At 41.4% G+C, this 18,365-nt stretch overlaps 1 protein-coding gene across 1 annotated transcript in view; it reads right to left on the bottom strand.

Annotated features, from left to right (window-relative positions):
- Positions 1-18,365, bottom strand: part of KIF17 (kinesin family member 17) — a 1,182,720-nt gene that overhangs the window by 427,202 nt on the left and 737,153 nt on the right. Inside the window, exon 7 of the mRNA XM_044063178.1 lies at positions 11,891-12,038. Coding sequence (XP_043919113.1) covers positions 11,891-12,038 — 148 coding nt within the window. The remainder of the gene's footprint in view (positions 1-11,890; positions 12,039-18,365) is intronic.

Genomic DNA, 18,365 nt, shown 5'->3' with positions numbered 1-18,365 from the left:
ATAAATAGATAAATAGAGATAACTGACTTACTAAATCAATAAAACAAGCAGAAGAAACAGATGCAAGGAAGGAAAGAAATGTGTCTTAACTGAATGAAAAGGGGAAAGCTGTGAGCTTACAAAAATGAATTCCCGACGGAGTAAAAGAGAATGCAAAAGACGTGAGGAAGACGATGAAGAACAAGGAAACAATTTTGTTACACCCCCATACTGAGTAATGGAGATGGGGATAGAAAAAAGAGACACACAGAGAGCTGAAATGGTTCTCTACTCGTTTAAATAATTACTGACTTGCAAAGATGTTAGCGATGAAAGCCATGTTGATGCTACATTTTATTTTCAGGCTGAATCGTGCATTCTGAAGGTGCACAAAAGTTTAACATATCCCCCTAGCAGACATATAGTATCCTAGGTAAATGACCCATTTACCAGTCACAAGTGGAGTCCCTCAGGGATCGGTCCTGGAACCTCTCCTTTTTGGCATTTATTTCTCAGAAGTCAAGGCCAGTGTCAGTGGTCTCTGGTTGACTAAATTTGCAGATGATTGCAAATTAGGAGCTGTCACTGAATCCCTCACCAACAGAAATGTTCTTCAGGAAGGGCTGACACACACAAACAACTGGTGTCAGAGCCATGGACTAAAACTAAATGCCAATAAATGCATAACAGTATCCTTTGGGACGTTATCCATGCCTGGTAACTATCATATTGACAACACACCCCTTAGAGATGACCCAGTAGTCAGGGACTTAGGGACACACATAGATAGTAATCTAGCCTTTGACCATCACGTGTCTACAGTGGAGAGGAAATCATTCTATGTTGCGCAACTTATAAACAAAGGTATGTCATCTAAGAATAAAATCCCGGTCCATGTGAGGCAGAGCACCTCGCTGGCTCTGTTCAAGAGAAATCTTGACCTGTGGATGGGAGATCGTAGGTTTATCCCGGGAATCATCTCTGTGTCACTGCTGGACAGAGGCACAACAAACTAATGGGCACAGTATTTTTTCATATAAGGGGTGGCGTAAGCCACAAAAATTTGGGCTGGGCTTATAAATGCCTTAGGGCAGATAGCCTAGTATAAACCTATGAACCTAAGGAAGTCATTATCCCATTGTATTTGGCATTCACCACACCTGTCACTAAGTACAATGCCTCCTTTGATATGTACCTAACCAGCCATATCCTCACTAAAAGAATACAGGGCATAAGTAAAATGTCCTATGCAGACCACCTCATGGTCCTATCCCTGTATTCTGTCTCCTACAGGCTTTTGAGGGGGAGATCTACATCTGGCATACACGGCGTTGTCAGACCCCACTCTGATGGACCTCCTGCATGTCCACAAAACATACAGCACCAGAGTTACCTGTTTTAAAGACTTAAACCTTGCCTGTGATATAAATAGGACCTGCTGGACAGATAGGTATGTATCACAGAGACTACCTTGTATATGTTACAGGCTCCCCATCTATGTGAAACAGAGTTCCTCCCTAACCCAATTCAAGTGTAACTTGCACAATTGGATGGGAAACCAGAAATTCATCCCTAATTTGGCACTTATGTCTCTAATGGACACAGGTAACCTGTAAATGATTCATCTCCCAAGCCCCTGCTTGTAAATGTTTAATCTCCCAAACCCCTGTTTACACTTTTCAAGGGAAACAGAACTTGTCAGAGATTTAAGATGCATAGATAGGCTTAAAAAGGCCCTTGCCAGTAGCCTAGTAAACCCCTATGAACCTATTAGAGAGTGTGAGTAGTCTATTAGGTGCCATTTTAAGTATAGAAGTTAAACAGCTTGCCTATTTCAGAGATGGTAGATAGTTTCTAGATTGTCTTCAACAAATAGTACAGCAAGGGGACTACTTGGTTACTGTGGATGTAGTGAGTCTCTATAACTCTGTACAGCATATGGGAGCCTATCCATTGAATGACAACACTTCTGTTCAGTGCTGAATGAGATGGGAGCCTATCCATTGATTGACAACACTTCTGTTCAGTGTTGAATGAGCTGGGAGCCTATCCATTGATTGACTGCACTTCTGTTCAGTGCTGAATGAGCTGGGAGCCTATCCATTGATTGACAACACTTCCCTTCAGTGTTGAATGAGCTGAGAGCCTATCCATTGATTGAAGACACTTCAGTGCTGAATGAGCGGGGAGCCTATCCATTGATTGACGACACTTCAGTGTTGAATGAGCTGGGAGCCTATCCATTGATTGACGACACTTCTGTTCAGTGCTGAATGAGCTGGGAACCTATCCATTGATTGACGATGCTTCTGTTCAGTGCTGAATGAGCTGGTAGCCTATTCATTGATTGATGACACTTCTGTTCAGTGCTGAATGAGCTGGGAGTCTATCCACTGATTGACGACACTTCTGTTCAGTGCTGAACGAGCTGGGAGCCTATCCACTGATTGACAACACTTCAGTGCTGAATGAGCTGGGAGCCTATCCACTGATTGACGACACTTCAGTGCTGAATGAGCTGGGAGCCTATCCATTGATTGATGACACTTCAGTGCTGAATGAGCTGGGAGCCCATCCATTGATTGACAACACTTCTGTTCAGTGCTGAATGAGCTGGGAGCCTATCCATTGATTGACAACACTTCTGTTCAGTGCTGAATGAGCTGGGAGCCTATCCAGTGATTGACAACACTTCTGGTCAGTGTTGAATGAGCTGGGAGCCTATCCATTGATTGATGACAGTTCAGTGCTGAATGAGCTGGGAGCCTATCCAGTGATTGATGGAGATTCTATTCAGTGCTGAATGAGCTTTGAGCCTATCCATTGATTGACGACACTTCTGTTCAGTGCTGAATGAGCTGGGAACCTATCCATTGATTGACAACACTTCTGTTTAGTGCTGAATAAGCTGGGAGCCTATCCATTGATTGATGGCATGTCTGTTCAGTGCTGAATGAGCTGGGAGCCTATCCATTGATTGCCGACACTTCTGTTCAGTGCTGAATGAGCTGGGAGCCTATCCATTGATTGACGACACTTCTGTTCAGTGCTGAATGAGCTGGGAGCCTATCTATTGATTGACGACACTTCAGTGCTGAATGAGCTGGGAGCCTATCCATTGTTTGACGACACTTCTGTTCAGTGCTGAATGAGCTGGGAGCCTATCTATTGATTGACGACACTTCTGTTCAGTGCTGAATGATCTGGGAGCCTATCCATTGATTGATGACACTTCTGTTCAGTGCTGAATGAGCTGGGAGCCTAACCATTGATTGATGACACTTCAGTGCTAAATGAGCTGGGAGCCTATCCATTGACTGACGACAGTTCAGTGCTGAATGACCTGGGAGCCTATCCATTGACTGACAACACTTCTGTGCTGTATGAGCTGGGAGCCTATTTATTGACTGACAACACTTCAGTGCTGAATGAGCTGGGAGCCTATCCATTGATTGATGACACTTCAGTGCTGAATGAGCAGGAAGCCTATCCATTGATTGACGACACGTCAGTGCTGAATGAGCTGGGAGCCTATCCATTGATTGACGACACTTCTGTTCAGTGCTGAATGAGCTGGGAGCCTATCCATTGATTGACAACACTTCTGTTCAGTGCTGAATGAGCTGGGAGCCTATCCAGTGATTGACAACACTTCTGTTCAGTGTTGAATGAGCTGGGAGCCTATCCATTGATTGATGACAGTTCAGTGCTGAATGAGCTGGGAGCCTATCCATTGATTGATGAAGATTCTATTCAGTGCTGAATGAGCTGGGAGCCTATCCATTGATTGACGACATGTCTGTTCAGTGCTGAATGAGCTGGGAACCTATCCATTGATTGACAACACTTCTGTTCAGTGCTGAATAAGCTGGGAGCCTATCCATTGATTGATGGCATGTCTGTTCAGTGCTGAATGAGCTGGGAGCCTATCCATTGATTGACGACACTTCTGTTCAGTGCTGAATGAGCTGGGAGCCTATCCATTGATTGACGACACTTCTGTTCAGTGCTGAATGAGCTGGGAGCCTATCTATTGATTGACGACACTTCTGTTCAGTGCTGAATGATCTGGGAGCCTATCCATTGATTGATGACACTTCTGTTCAGTGCTGAATGAGCTGGGAGCCTATCCATTGATTGATGACACTTCTGTTCAGTGCTGAATGATCTGGGAGCCTATCCATTGATTGATGACACTTCTGTTCAGTGCTGAATGAGCTGGGAGCCTATCCATTGATTGATGACACTTCAGTGCTAAATGAGCTGGGAGCCTATCCATTGACTGACGACAGTTCAGTGCTGAATGACCTGGGAGCCTATCCATTGACTGACGACACTTCTGTGCTGTATGAGCTGGGAGCCTATTTATTGACTGACGACACTTCAGTGCTGAATGAGCTGGGAGCCTATCCATTGATTGATGACACTTCAGTGCTGAATGAGCAGGAAGCCTATCCATTGATTGACGACACGTCAGTGCTGAATGAGCTGGGAGCCTATCCATTGATTGATGACACTTCTGTTCAGTGCTGAATGAGCTGGGAGCCTATCCATTGATTGACGACACTTCAGTGCTGAATGAGCTGGGAGCCTATCCATTGATTGACAACACTTCAGTGCTGAATGAGCTGGGAGCCTATCTATTGATTGACGACACTTCAGTGCTGAATGTGCTGGCAGCCTATCTATTGATTGACGACACTTCAGTGCTGAATGAGCTGGGAGCCTATGCATTGATTGACGATACTTCAGTGCTGAATGAGCTGGGAGCCTAGCCATTGATTGATGACACTTCAGTGCTGAATGAGCTGGGAGCCTATCCATTGATTGACGACACTTCAGTGCTGAATGAGCTGGGAGCCTATCCACTGATTGATGACACTTCAGTGCTGAATGAGCTGGGAGCCTATCCACAGATTGATGACACTTCAGTGCTGAATGAGCTGGGAGCCGATCCATTGATTGACGACGCTTCTGTTCAGTGCTGAATGAGCTGGGAACCTATCCATTGATTGACAACACTTCTGTGCTGAGTGAGCTGGGAGCCTATCCACTGATTGACAACACTTCAGTGCTGAATGAGCTGGGAGCCTATCCATTGATTAATGACACTTCTGTGCTGAATGAGCTGGGAGCCTATCCATTGATTGACGAAACTTCAGTGCCGAATGAGCTGGGAGTCTATCCATTGATTGGCGACACTTCAGTGCTGAATGAGCTGGGAGCCTATCTATTGATTGATGACACTTCTCTTCATTGCTGAATGAGCTGGGAGCCTATCCATTAATTGATGACACTTCAGTTCTGAATGAGCTAGGAGCCTATCCATTGACTGACGACACTTCTGTGCTGAATGAGCTGGGAGCCTATCCATTGATTGACGACACGTCAGTGCTGAATGAGCTGGGAGTCTATCCATTGATTGACGACACTTCAGTGCTGAATGAGCTGGGAGCCTATCCATTGATTAATGACACTTCTGTACTAAATGAGCTGGGAGCCTATCCATTGGTTGATGACACTTCAGTGCTGAATGAGCTGGGAGCCTATCCATTGAGTGACAACACTTCTGTTCAGTGCTGAATGAGCTGAGAGCCTATCCATTGATTGACGACACTTCTGTCCAGTGCTGAATGAGCTGGGAGCCTATCCATTGACTGACGACACTTCAGTGCTGAATGAGCTGGGAACCTATCCATTGATTGACGACACTTCAGTGCTGAATGAGCTGGGAGCCTATCCATTGATTGACAACACTTCTGTTCAGTGCTGAATGAGCTGGGAGACTATCCACTGATTGACGACACTTCTGTTCAGTGCTGAATGAGCTGGGAGTCTATCCATTGATTGACGACACTTCAGTGCTGAATGAGCTGGGAGCCTATCCATTGATTGACGACACTTCAGTGCTGAATGAGCTGGGAGCCTATCCATTGATTGATGACACTTCAGTGCTGAATGAGCACACACAAATGAGTAAAACAACTTTCACCAACAATGGAATTTTTTTCCCACTGTTGTGCAACCCTGGACTAGGTATATTTAAATTTAGGGTGTGTAGGGGTATCCCCCAACATGAGGGGTTGCAAAAGGCTTGCCTCCTTGCAGAAACATTACCTCCAAGGTTCAGTGAAAGTTATTTTTTGACACATTTATGTTTGACTGTCCGTCCCTCAATAAAAGTACTGTTGACTGATAATGATGTATGCCAGTATACATATGGACTGCAAATAATTACACATTTTTAAGGATGGACCTGTTTCTGAATTTATTACATAACTTTCACAGTTCAGTTTGACTGCCAGACCTTTCATAAGCTAACCTTTTCACGAGATCCTTGGAAGAAAAAAATAAAAAAAATAGATGATTTTTTTTTTTTTTTTTGTTAAAGTTATTTATTCTAAATATATTATAGATTTTTTTATTATATTAGAATAGGAGTAGATTTTTGAGAGTTTAAAGGAGATAAAATAGATAAGAATTTTACATGTAAATACATGCAAATAAAAATTCAAAGAATTGAAGTGTTAGATGTGTTAAAAAAAGTAAGTAAATGTAAAAACTTTCAAAACATATTTCTGTTTTGCATTTTTGGTTTTATATTATATTTATTATATTTATTTTTCCTTATTTACTTATATGCAGAGCAAAAAAATAGGAGAGAGAGACAGAATCCTTGACTCCCAAGCTACCCAAGACATCACACAGCACCTTAATCACAGGCGTTATTCTGAAAACATACTGAAGACCTCCTTAGGAACAATCAGGAGGGGAATAAACGTAAAATAGTAAAGAATAATTTAAACAGAGCAAGCAGGAATAAAGACTGACAGTGAAGAGGTGTATTTTGTGACAATGTGTGCCCCCTTTGTTATTACTAATGATGATCTTCTGGGTAAAATTGTTAGTGTTAAATCTAAGACGTCATATAGCAATGTCTCTAGTTTGTTGGATATGGTGATGCATTCAATGATCTTTCCTAAAAAAAAGCAAAAGTCAGAAGGAGTTTTCTAAGTGCGTGGGTTCTTCAATGTGTGAATATTGATGACAGGCACATGAATAACATTAATGGACATCAGTTTAAAAAACTGATTATACATAACGGTTATGTTTTTCATTGCATACGACAAATTATAAGGCAATAAGTGAGATTCTGAACTCAGAACTCGAAAGGGATATGAAAAATGGAGTCTGTAGACTTTTAAAGAATGTCATAGTCAAGATTTTAGACAGCTAAATTTTTTCATAAGTATTAAGTGGGAAATAAAGAGTTCATAGGTTCATACTAGGCTATCTGCCCTAGGGCATTTATAAGCCTAGCCAGAGTGTGTGTGGCTTTCACCACCCCTTAGGATGAGAATACTATACCCATTAGTTTGCTGTGCCTCTGTCCAGCAGTGATACAGAGATGATTCCCGGGGTAAACCTATGATCTCCCATCCACTCGTCAAGATTTCTCTTGAACAGAGTCAGTGAGGGGCTCTGCCTCACATGGACTGGGATTCTGTTCCATAGTGTAGGGAGTCTCTGGGTGATGAATCTGTCCCTCCAGCACGTCCTATTTATATCCGTGTTGAGGTTTAAGTCTCTTGCTCTCGTGGCTCTGGTGGATTTGGATTTTTTGAGGTGGAGCATGTCCATTAATTCCGGGTTGGACATGGCCTTGTATGTCAAGCACAGATCACCTCTGAGCAGACGGTATGTGACTGAATAGAGCTGGAGTTTCTTCAGTCGGGCATCGTATGACATATGTTTGAGCCCCTTTATCCTTTTGGTGAGGAACTTTTGGGGTCTTTCCAACTGCTGCAGGTGTCGGGTAAGGTACATTCCAAATGAAGTTGTACTTCAATGCCTCACAAATAATGCTAAAAAAAGAAGCATGGCTCGTTTATATATATGAAATGTTCTATAACCTAAATATAGGAACCAGAAATTAAATAAAGTTTTTGTTACAAAACTGAATGGTTAATTAGTTACTTGTTTATTCTTCCGGTGGCTTTAGGGGATTAAATTTTGTTTTGGAAAGCTTTTTTTAATATATAAAAGCATACTTTTGAACAACTTACTTATCCCAGAAAAGGCATAGGCAGTGCTAGTTTGTTTTAAAAAGTTTAAAGTTTCACAAGTGTATGGATTTTTAATTTACATGAATAGTTGACAGCCTTATAAGGTTAAAACTGTATCTTATGTGAATCATGAAACACTATAGACATGTGAACTGCTTAACAGTTCTGCTGTCTAAAGAACGTACACATCTTAAGTCAAAATTATTTTTGCAATGTTTCATGTTAAGCACGAACTTAAATATTGTCTGTTTAAGTGTTCTGTCACCCTTTTTTGTAAGCTTGATTAAAAGTCATAGTTCAAACACACCATTCGAGTCTGGTAGAAATAAGTGCAGTTGGGGAGCATAACATCTGCTTTTAAAAAATCATTACTTTTTCATTTAAGTGATGAAAGAGTCAATATGCAGCACTCAGTAAAGGAAGGGGGTTTCATGGGACAGTAACTAACATTCATGAGATATTTGTTTTTCCTCACTATTCCCTTCTCAAATCTCATTAGTGTTACGAAGGATCTTGGGGGTGTATTTAGAAATGCTTAGCACGTGACGTGCAAGGCAACATGATCAAATGGGATCCATTTTCACTAGATGCATTTTAAATATAGATTTGTGCATGAAGCATACATTTGAGATGCATATCTAGCCACATTCTGTTCAACTAGGAATACAAAAACATGCTACATCATGGTGCTTTGTGCTTCATGGAAGTGATAAACCTTTCTGAATAACCCCCACCCCTCATTTTCTCCATACAGCTGCATGAGCACAAAGCCAGCTCTGGCTACCAAGTGGCAAACAGATGTGGTACCTCAAAATACTTCATTTGGAGTATGAAGAGCAGATGTGCCCTTTTTTGCCAGTAGTTCCTGAACTACTAAACTGCATTGCCTGTTGTTTCTTGCACTATTTTTACAGAGGAGTTATTTCTTCTGCACAGAAAGTATATTATGCATGATCTTATCACTGCTGCTTGTAAAGCTGCTGATTTACAACCAGCACTGTCCACACATATAACCAGCACTGTCCACACATATAACCAGCGCTGTCCACACATATAACCAGCGCTGTCCACACATATAACCAGCGCTGTCCACACATATAACCAGCGCTGTCCACACATATAACCAGCGCTGTCCACACATATAACCAGCGCTGTCCACACATATAACCAGCACTGTCCACACATATAACCAGCGCTGTCCACACATATAACCAGCACTGTCCACACATATAACCAGCACTGTCCACACATATAACCAGCACTGAACACACATATAACCAGCGCTGTCCACACATATAACCAGCACTGTCCACACATATAACCAGCGCTGTCCACACATATAACCAGCGCTGTCCACACATATAACCAGCGCTGTCCACACATAAAACCAGCGTTATCCACACATATAACCAGCACTGTCCACACATATAACCAGCGCTGTCCACACATATAACCAGCGCTGTCCACACATATAACCAGCGCTGTCCACACATATAACCAGCACTGTCCACACATATAACCAGCACTGTCCACACATATAACCAGCGCTGTCCACACATATAACCAGCATTGTGCACACATATAACCATATAACCAGCGCTGTCCACACATATAACCAGCACTGTCCACACATATAACCAGCGCTGTCCACACATATAACCAGCATTGTCCACACATATAACCATATAACCAGCACTGTCCACACATATAACCAGCACTGTCCACACATATAACCAGCGCTGTCCACACATATAACCAGCGCTGTCCACACATATAACCAGCACTGTCCACACATATAACCAGCACTGTCCACACATATAACCAGCGCTGTCCACACATATAACCAGCACTGTCCACACATATAACCAGCATTGGCTAGAAATAAAGGTTTTACTATCTGCTATGTCTTTTGCTTGGGTTGGTGCTAGGAAGCATCTTCTGGATCACTTCAGCTACCTGATTAATAAGTAAGCTATTTATAAGCACGGATCTATGCCAATCGATCAAAGCACTAAATGATCAAATCACAAATGCTCGGACTCAGTACACTGACCAATCAAACTGTCAAACATCTAAACCATCAAAATATAACAGCAAAAAAGAAAAGGAAGTTTTTCTCTTGCATGCTGTTAACTCTACACCTACTTACAGACATCATTTGCCTGAACAGTGCTAGCGTTATGGGAAGGGTCTACACCTATTTACAGACATCATTTGCCTGAACAGTGCTAGTGTTATGGGAAGGGTCTACACCTACTTACAGACATCATTTGCCTGAACTGTGCTAGTGTTATGGGAAGGGTCTACACCTACTTACAGACATCATTTGCCTGAACAGTGCTAGTGTTATGGGAAGGGTCTACACCTACTAATAGACATCATTTGCCTGAATAGTGCTAGTGTTATGGGAAGGGTCTACACCTACTAACAGACATCATTTGCCTGAACTGTGCTAGTGTTATGGAAAGGGTCTACACCTACTTACAGACATCATTTGCCTGAATAGTGCTAGTGTTATGGGAAGGGTCTACACCTACTTACAGACATAATTTGCCTGAACTGTGCTAGTGTTATGGGAAGGGTCTACACCTACTTACAGACATCATTTGCCTGAACAGTGCTAGTGTTATGGAAAGGGTCTACACCTACTTACAGACATCATTTGCGTGAATAGTGCTAGTGTTATGGGAAGGGGTTTCTTAGATAAGGTATAGGGTGGGGTGAAGGGCAGGGTTATATTTAGCATGTATTACTAAGCTGGGGCACAAGTCCCTCTCTCCAAGCCATGCTTCTCTTTTGCTCATGAATTCTGGGCAAAGCTAGAAATAATGGGATGAGAAAGACCCACAATTGGAGACATTTTTAAATATTATTCTAATTCACTTAAAACGTTACTAGAACAACAGACTTTCATCAACATTTATTTTCTAAACAACATGAAACTCTAATCTCTAGTATTATTGATTAACTGCAATCTTCAATGATGTACCAGAAAAATAAAAAACTTTATGAGGGACAAGCCAAAAGAATGAGGCAAAATCAAGGACAGTTGAGAGACATGCTTTCACCTTACTGATAGTAAGTAAATCTAACTCTAACACTGCCCTGAACCACAACCCTGCACCTTATCTTAGGAAAACCTCTTCCCTATTAGCTGTATACATGACATCTGGGGCACATAATATGCACAAACAACACTACATTTGACCTCAGAGGTGTACCTCAGGTGGAGTAAAAAGTGAAAGGTGTTAGGAGATGCAATTGGCAAAATGCCAGAATGGAAATACATGCTGATTTTGCTTTTACAGTCAGGCCTGAGAAACACTGCATCTGGTATAATCTGTAGCAAGTGGTTTACTATAGTGTTACAAGTAGAAAACAATATTTTTCTTTTTTCCTTGAAGTAGAGGGAAGTGGTTTACTATAGTGTTACAAGTAGAAAACAATATTTTTCTTTTTTCCTTGAAGTAGAGGGCAAAGGACCTTTTTTTCTGCTGTTCAGTATAAGCAGAGGAGATGACAGATAAGGGGTGGTACTGGGCACCAGATTAGCGAGCTACACCTTTGTTTAACGCTAACTCTAATCCTAAACCTCAAACACTTTCACATACACTCTTACAATCTATCCCCTTACCTAAAACCCTTACTTTAACACTAACTCAGTAACACTCACGCCCATCTCCTAACTCACACTCACAGCACAAATCCATCTTCTTAATTCCAACACTCGCACCACTCAACCAAACATACATTCGATCATACAAAGATTAGAACATTCACGGCCATACTACATACATTCAATGAAGCAAACATTTGACAAAAGGACAGTAACCCGAACCATATACCTCTGCCCTTATGTGAGATCTTCTCCAGCTGGGTGATCTTCATTTCATAAGACTGTCGCAAAGCGTGGATGTCCTCTTGGAGTTTTGCGTTGGACTGTTGCTCTGCTTCATATTCTGCCTTTATTGCATCTAATTTTGCTTCATATTCCTGAAAGGAGCATAAGTACACCATAAATACAGTTTTACGCTTTGCAGATTATTATTGGTTTCTCTATTTTAGCACAGTAGACAATATAGGCACTTTAAAACCCTGAGCATTTTAAAAACAGTCATTTTATGCATTATAGTCACTACATGCAGACACAAGAAGTTCAGTTACAGCAAACTATTTCCATATCAAAGCACTGGTTCTCATAACAGTACAGTAACTGGTCATTATCAAGATGCAAACTTCTGCTTTCAGCAAACTCTAACTGGTATATATATATATATATATATATATATATATATATATATATATATATATATATATATATATATATATATATATATATATATATATATATATATATATGTAACCGCAGTGGTGGTGCTGCGGTAGTGTTGTCGCCTCACAGAAAGACGCTGTTCGGTTCGATTCTCAGCTAGAGCATCTTCTGCGTGGAGACATGCGTGAATGGGCGTACCTTCGTTGAAGGCTGTGCGTCAGGCCTGGCAAGCCAGTACATAAAAATCAACTGCCAGTCATTAGTGGACCAGAGTTCCACTGTGGTGACCCCTAACCGGGAAAAGCCGAAAGACACAATAAAAAATATATATATATTACCACTGTATGTCCTTTCAGAGTATGATATTGCTAAAATGATTTACAATCCATAGGTTGATAGCCCTTACAAGCCTAGCTAGTTTTACCCAGATTTTACCCAATTTGATATCCCTACAGGAAAGATAACAAGTGTCAGTGGGCAGGGTTTTGACAATTTTTATGGACTGCCTCTGTCCATAAGGGCATGGGTGCCATCCAAGGACTGAAATTTTGATTTCTTATTCATTGGACCAGTTTGCACTTGAAGATGATCAGGACAGGGCTCTGCCTCACATGAATAGGAAGCTTATTTCAGAGCAGTGGCTATCTCTGGAAAATGTTTCTGTCTCTCCAGCACAATCTATTTGTCAGAGATCAGGTTTATATCTTTGCAGATGGTAACCCTCATGCAGTTAGTTTTGTAAATGTGCAACCTTCCCATCAGGGCTGGGTCAGTGCCTGCCTTGTAGGTCAGGCAGAGATCGTCCCTCAGTAATAGGTAGGTGACTGGATACAGTGATGGGGCTTTTAATCAGTCCCCATATGACATGTTGGTTGTACCCTGTATTTTTTTTCTGAGGATACTCCAACTATTGCACGTACCTAGTGAGTTACATGCCAAAGGGTACAGGGTACTTGATTACTGACCTGATGACAGCCTCTTGCTAGATGTGGATTCTCCCACTCTAACGTGCCCTATCCATGAGTCAATTGGCTATCTATCCGGTGATGTTCATGCCCAATTTTGTGAGTTATCTATAATACCCAAGTGGCGTACTGTGCCAAATGCCTTGGCCAGGTCAAGGTAGGCTGTATGCACTGTCTTACCCTCATCCATGGTTTTTGTGACCTTCTCAAAGAAGTCCACCAGACTGAGCAGGTAGGACCTGCCCTTTGTTGAAGATGAACTGGGTTGGGTCTAGAGCCTGGAAATTTCCTGTGTCATTGTTAATCAGGCCCAAGATTATCCTTTCCATAGCTTTGCAATATGAGGCTAGTCAGATTTATGGGTCGATGATTTCCCCTTTGTGCAGAGGGATTGACTGTTGCTGTACTCCACTCTACTGGGACAAAGCCTGTCTGAAGGTCTGAAGACCGTGGTTAAACAGAGATCCAAGTGTGTCTGCTATGTCATGTTTCAACCTATTTAATAGGCACCCTGGGATTCTGTCAGGCCCATTGAAGCCATGTTTCTAGATTTAGAGAGTTCAGTGACAACTTGTTCTTTTGTGATAGCAGGCAAAGGAATGGTATGGGGTATTTCAAGAGGAGTGACTGGAGGTGATGAAGGGATGAAATTTGAGCTGAATTTATTGGCCAGCAGGTTTGGTACTACTTCTAGCTGAATATAGGTACTACCATCTACAGCCAACTCAGCACATTGTTGAGTTTTTCCCTTAAGATTTCGGACAAAACTAAAAAATGCTTTGTGGTCGTTCTTTGCTTGGGAGGCTATTTTAGTCTCGTATTTAGCTTTTGAAGACTTGACTAGATCCCTGATTTGTCTGTTGAGACTAATGAGGGTTTTTTTTTTCTTTGTTACTTTGAGAAAGGAAGTTCTTTCTTCTGTTGTACAGGTTATTTATGCCAGGGGTCCACCAGGGTGACTTGTTTTTCCAGCTAGACCTGGGTGCAGTTCAGTCAAGTACTGCCATTTCTATGCAGTTGATTAAGTGGTTGCATAGGGCATTCATGTGTACATCTGTATAGACCTCCATGTGTTCAGGGTTGAGGGAGCTTTAAAATTACCTGTGCTATCATTTAATAGAACATAATTTGTCTAGGAAAAATTCTTTAGGGTTTTAGGGTTTAATAGTAATTCTACTGTTACATTTATTTCAAAGGAGACCGATTTATGATCCAGTCTTAACAATGAAGACATTATGCTAGGAGGCTGCAACAGTCGCCCCATGTTTGCTATTATGTCAAGGACATTTCAGCCCCTAGTGGGAGTGCAGACCAGCTGTTACGGATCTGCACTGACAAACTTCAGGAATCTCTGAGCCTACATGTTAGTGGTTGTATATGTTTCCCAGTTTATGGAGATTAATTAAAATCACCCATGAGTAGTGTGTTGGGTTGTATGGTAAGTGAGTCTATTAACTTCATGTATGAGGAATGGTTTTCATAGTTCATGATTAGGGACCTGTAGCTAGCGATGATATGATGGGGGTTTTGCCTATGGTCAGCTGGACATGGAGTAGCTCAAGCGAGTCATCATGTTTCAGCAATCTAGAGGTGTAATTGTTTTTTATGTGAATACAAACATCTCTTTTCATTTTTTCCTTTCCAGAGGATGGTCTGAATGTGTGATAAGCATTGTAGCCTTGCACTGCTGGGGTGCTTTCTGCAGCTTTGAACCACGTCTCTGTAACTGTTGTCCCAAGCTGTCACCGATAGCTAAGTCACTTATTGAAGTCAATCATTTTCTGTTTGTATAGTGGCAACAATCTTGTTGAGGGTACAATGCTGCTCAATGCGAGGCTCGTAACAGCCTGTCACATATATTCAGTGAGGTTTAAGATGTCCTATGAAGGCAGTTAGCCTAGTACCTACGAACACAGACGTCGGCATTCTCCAGGGCGAGGAGAGCTTCCAGGGGGTGCAGTTTCCTCTTAAGACTCCTAGCATTGAGCAGAAGTACCTTCAACTTGGCATTACATGAATTTGTTTTGTTGATAGGTCTGTTGTTTTGACACTGCTTAAAAAAAGGCACTATGAGGGTGGCTAATGCCTTGGGCAGTATTCAAAAGCCTAGCAGTGACAGGTGCAGACCATCTCTGGAAAAGCAGTGTGGTCTGTCGATCGTGTCTTCCTAGGAATGACATCAGTAGCTAAGCAAATTATTGAAGTCAGTTATTTTTTGTTTACATTGTGGTATCATTCTTGGCGAGAGTAGAATGCAGCTCAATGCAAAACTCATACCAGCCTGTGACATGTTTTCACAGAGGTCCATCATGTCTCTCTTCATATAGTCCAGGGAGGTAAACCTCAGGTCATTCACACCCACAGGGACTATGACTGAGTCATACTGGTACTTGTGGTTGAGTGATCCAACTGCCTGTGTGATCTGGTGAATTCTGGCCCCTGACAGGCAACTGACTGCAAACCTCACTTTATCCAACCTGGTGAGGGGGGCACCTGTGTGTCTCACAATTAAGTCACCTTTGACCAAGATGTGTGAATATGTTGAATATGTGATGTTTCACCTTAGGGGCTTGTTTCTGGAGTCACTGTGTTTATTTTTATGTGTAGTGGTTGGTCCTGACTTGGTTTTGTTTGCATGTGGTTTCTGATGGCAGCGTATGGGAGGCCTCTGAGATTTTGCTAAGTTACTTGTGAGTACCTCAACATATGAACGTTTATGTGCTGAGAACTTATTTAATGAGGGAAATTATGTGTATGAGCTGACAACCTGTTTGTCATTTGATTTGTCAGTATGTGAGTCGTGTCTCAATTTTCATACTATAACTACATCTCTCACATAATGCGTTTGTTTGTTTTAGGACTGTTTGTCAGTTCACATCAGACAATTGCTGCATTGCCTCAGGATGCTCATGTCCATCAGGCTGTCTACATAGATAGCAGAAAAGTACCCATCCATGGTTTCAGGATTTTACTATGAGTTTAACCAGGGAGAAGAGCGGGGAGATTTAACTGGACTGCGATGATAGTACATGGACAAAGAACGGGTGCTATACTCAGTGTGAACTGCAGCTATTCAACAAGGCAATGGTGCTCTGGGTGCAACTGAGATGATACTAGATCTGCAGGGGGACTAGAGAGGGTTGCAGAGATAGTTATTCTATGGAGAATTTTAACTTGAAAGTATTTGTATCTATACAGGGCATTGCTAACCGCCGCTGTACAGAGAGCAGCCTAGTGCAAACACTGGGCTTGTACAAAATCAGAAAAAAAGTTTTACAACAGCAAGGCTTCAGATCAATCAGGAAAATACACAATAAGCTTTCAGCAAGCAGCCCCCAACTCAGATAGGTCTGCTACAGCACACTTCTGCCACAGGAGTGCAGTCAGGAAACCCTCATAATGTAAAAATGCTGGTGTTAGAGTGAAAGTGCAGGGAAACCACACAATCTAGATACTACAGTTCTGCAAAACTAGCAGACACAATGTAAGTAAGTGCTAGAGCAGCAGTGGAAACAGCTCAGCTTTGAAACTACTAAAGTGCAAGAAGTGGAACAATGAATACAGGATTCTTATGAAATGCAGTAAAAATAATCAGGAGAAATACAAAATGATTCTTATTTTTATTCTTTAAGCAGCGGATGGCTTTAGATGGAACAGATTCTCTGCAACTGTCAGGCGAAGTTGCCAAACCAACGCAAGAGCAGCTCTGAGGAACTGAGCCAAAGCATAGCCAATAACCATGGGTCAGCATCAAACTCTGGATCTTGTAACTGTGAGGTAGAGACCTAAATCATATATATATATATATATATATATATATATATATATATATATATATATACACATCTAGAGACATTCTCTGTTTTTATTTAAGTATCTGTCTCCAGTGATGTAATAATGGGGGCACAAAGACCCCAAAATAGGGACAGCTTTTTAAATACTGCTATTATAAATTTGGAAAGTTGATTTCTGTTAGTATGCATTTTTCTGAAGGATATAATGTTTTAAACTCAAATGTCTGTTATAATTTAGTGACTTTGATCCTCAGTGATTTGCCAGAAAACCACAAATTTTATGGGGAACAGACAAAACATACGAGGCAAAATCTAAACATTCTGCAAAAATCTGGAGAGTTGAGAGGTATGGACAGAAGGGTGGACATATAAACAGAACATAGTAGAGAACAGTGTTTTTGAGCTGCGTGGCACTGCAAAATTCCCTCCACCATGTCAAGGCTAAACTCAGTAGTAGTCAGCGTGGTACATGATATATGTAACTGGATATGTTTCATCCTTTGTTGTGCTACCGAGTAGTTTTGAGCAGTAATGTGCTTGTATTTTTGAACAGAATGTATTGTAAGGCTATGTAATGCTACACTTTTGTTTTAGCTAACTACTACTTAACAGATTATAGCAAAAGACACATTTTGTCAACTTCTGTAAATCAGGTTTAAACATACATGTATACACAGCGATTCAACATACACAGCTGATGTTGCCTCAGCTGGCTTCAAGTCATCAAACAACCGAGGAAAGAGGAGTACAGTGCGACAACTCACAACATTCCACTATTGTTGTTACCTCCCAAAACAGTTTACTACACAACCAAGCAATATGAATCACTAACAAACAAAAATGTCTTGAAATTCTGAAAAACAACTACTTTTTAAGGCAATTGACATAACAAGACTGTGAAACCCTGTCAGACATTTCTGATTCCAGACACAATATTTCTGCCCAGAGGAAAAGTGGCATTGTACTACGGACACGTTTTACACTTTGTATGCAAATTAAAATAACTCTCTTTCCCACCTCCCACATACTGCACACTGATGACACATTTAAATTGCTTTCTTACATTTTGTTCCTAGCTTTTATAAACCCTGGATGGGCCTCATGTGCCTTTGCACAGAGGATACCTTCATGTGTCACCATTAAAATCCTCTCGAATAGTTTGTCTGATGAGAATGGAACATTTTTATGGAAGGAACACTAAACAATGCCAATATGGTCTTTAGGTTAATTCTGACTCCACAAATCCTGAAACTTCCTTGTCAGTTCTAAATGAAGAGCAGCCAATTTT

Source organism: Protopterus annectens, chromosome 2.part1 (assembly GCF_019279795.1).
Source record: "Protopterus annectens isolate FY-2018-M chromosome 2.part1, PAN1.0, whole genome shotgun sequence".
Classification (NCBI taxonomy): Eukaryota; Metazoa; Chordata; order Ceratodontiformes; family Protopteridae; genus Protopterus; species Protopterus annectens.
The sequence above is the reverse complement of the archived record's forward strand: the minus strand, read 5'-3'. Positions and strand labels throughout refer to the sequence as shown.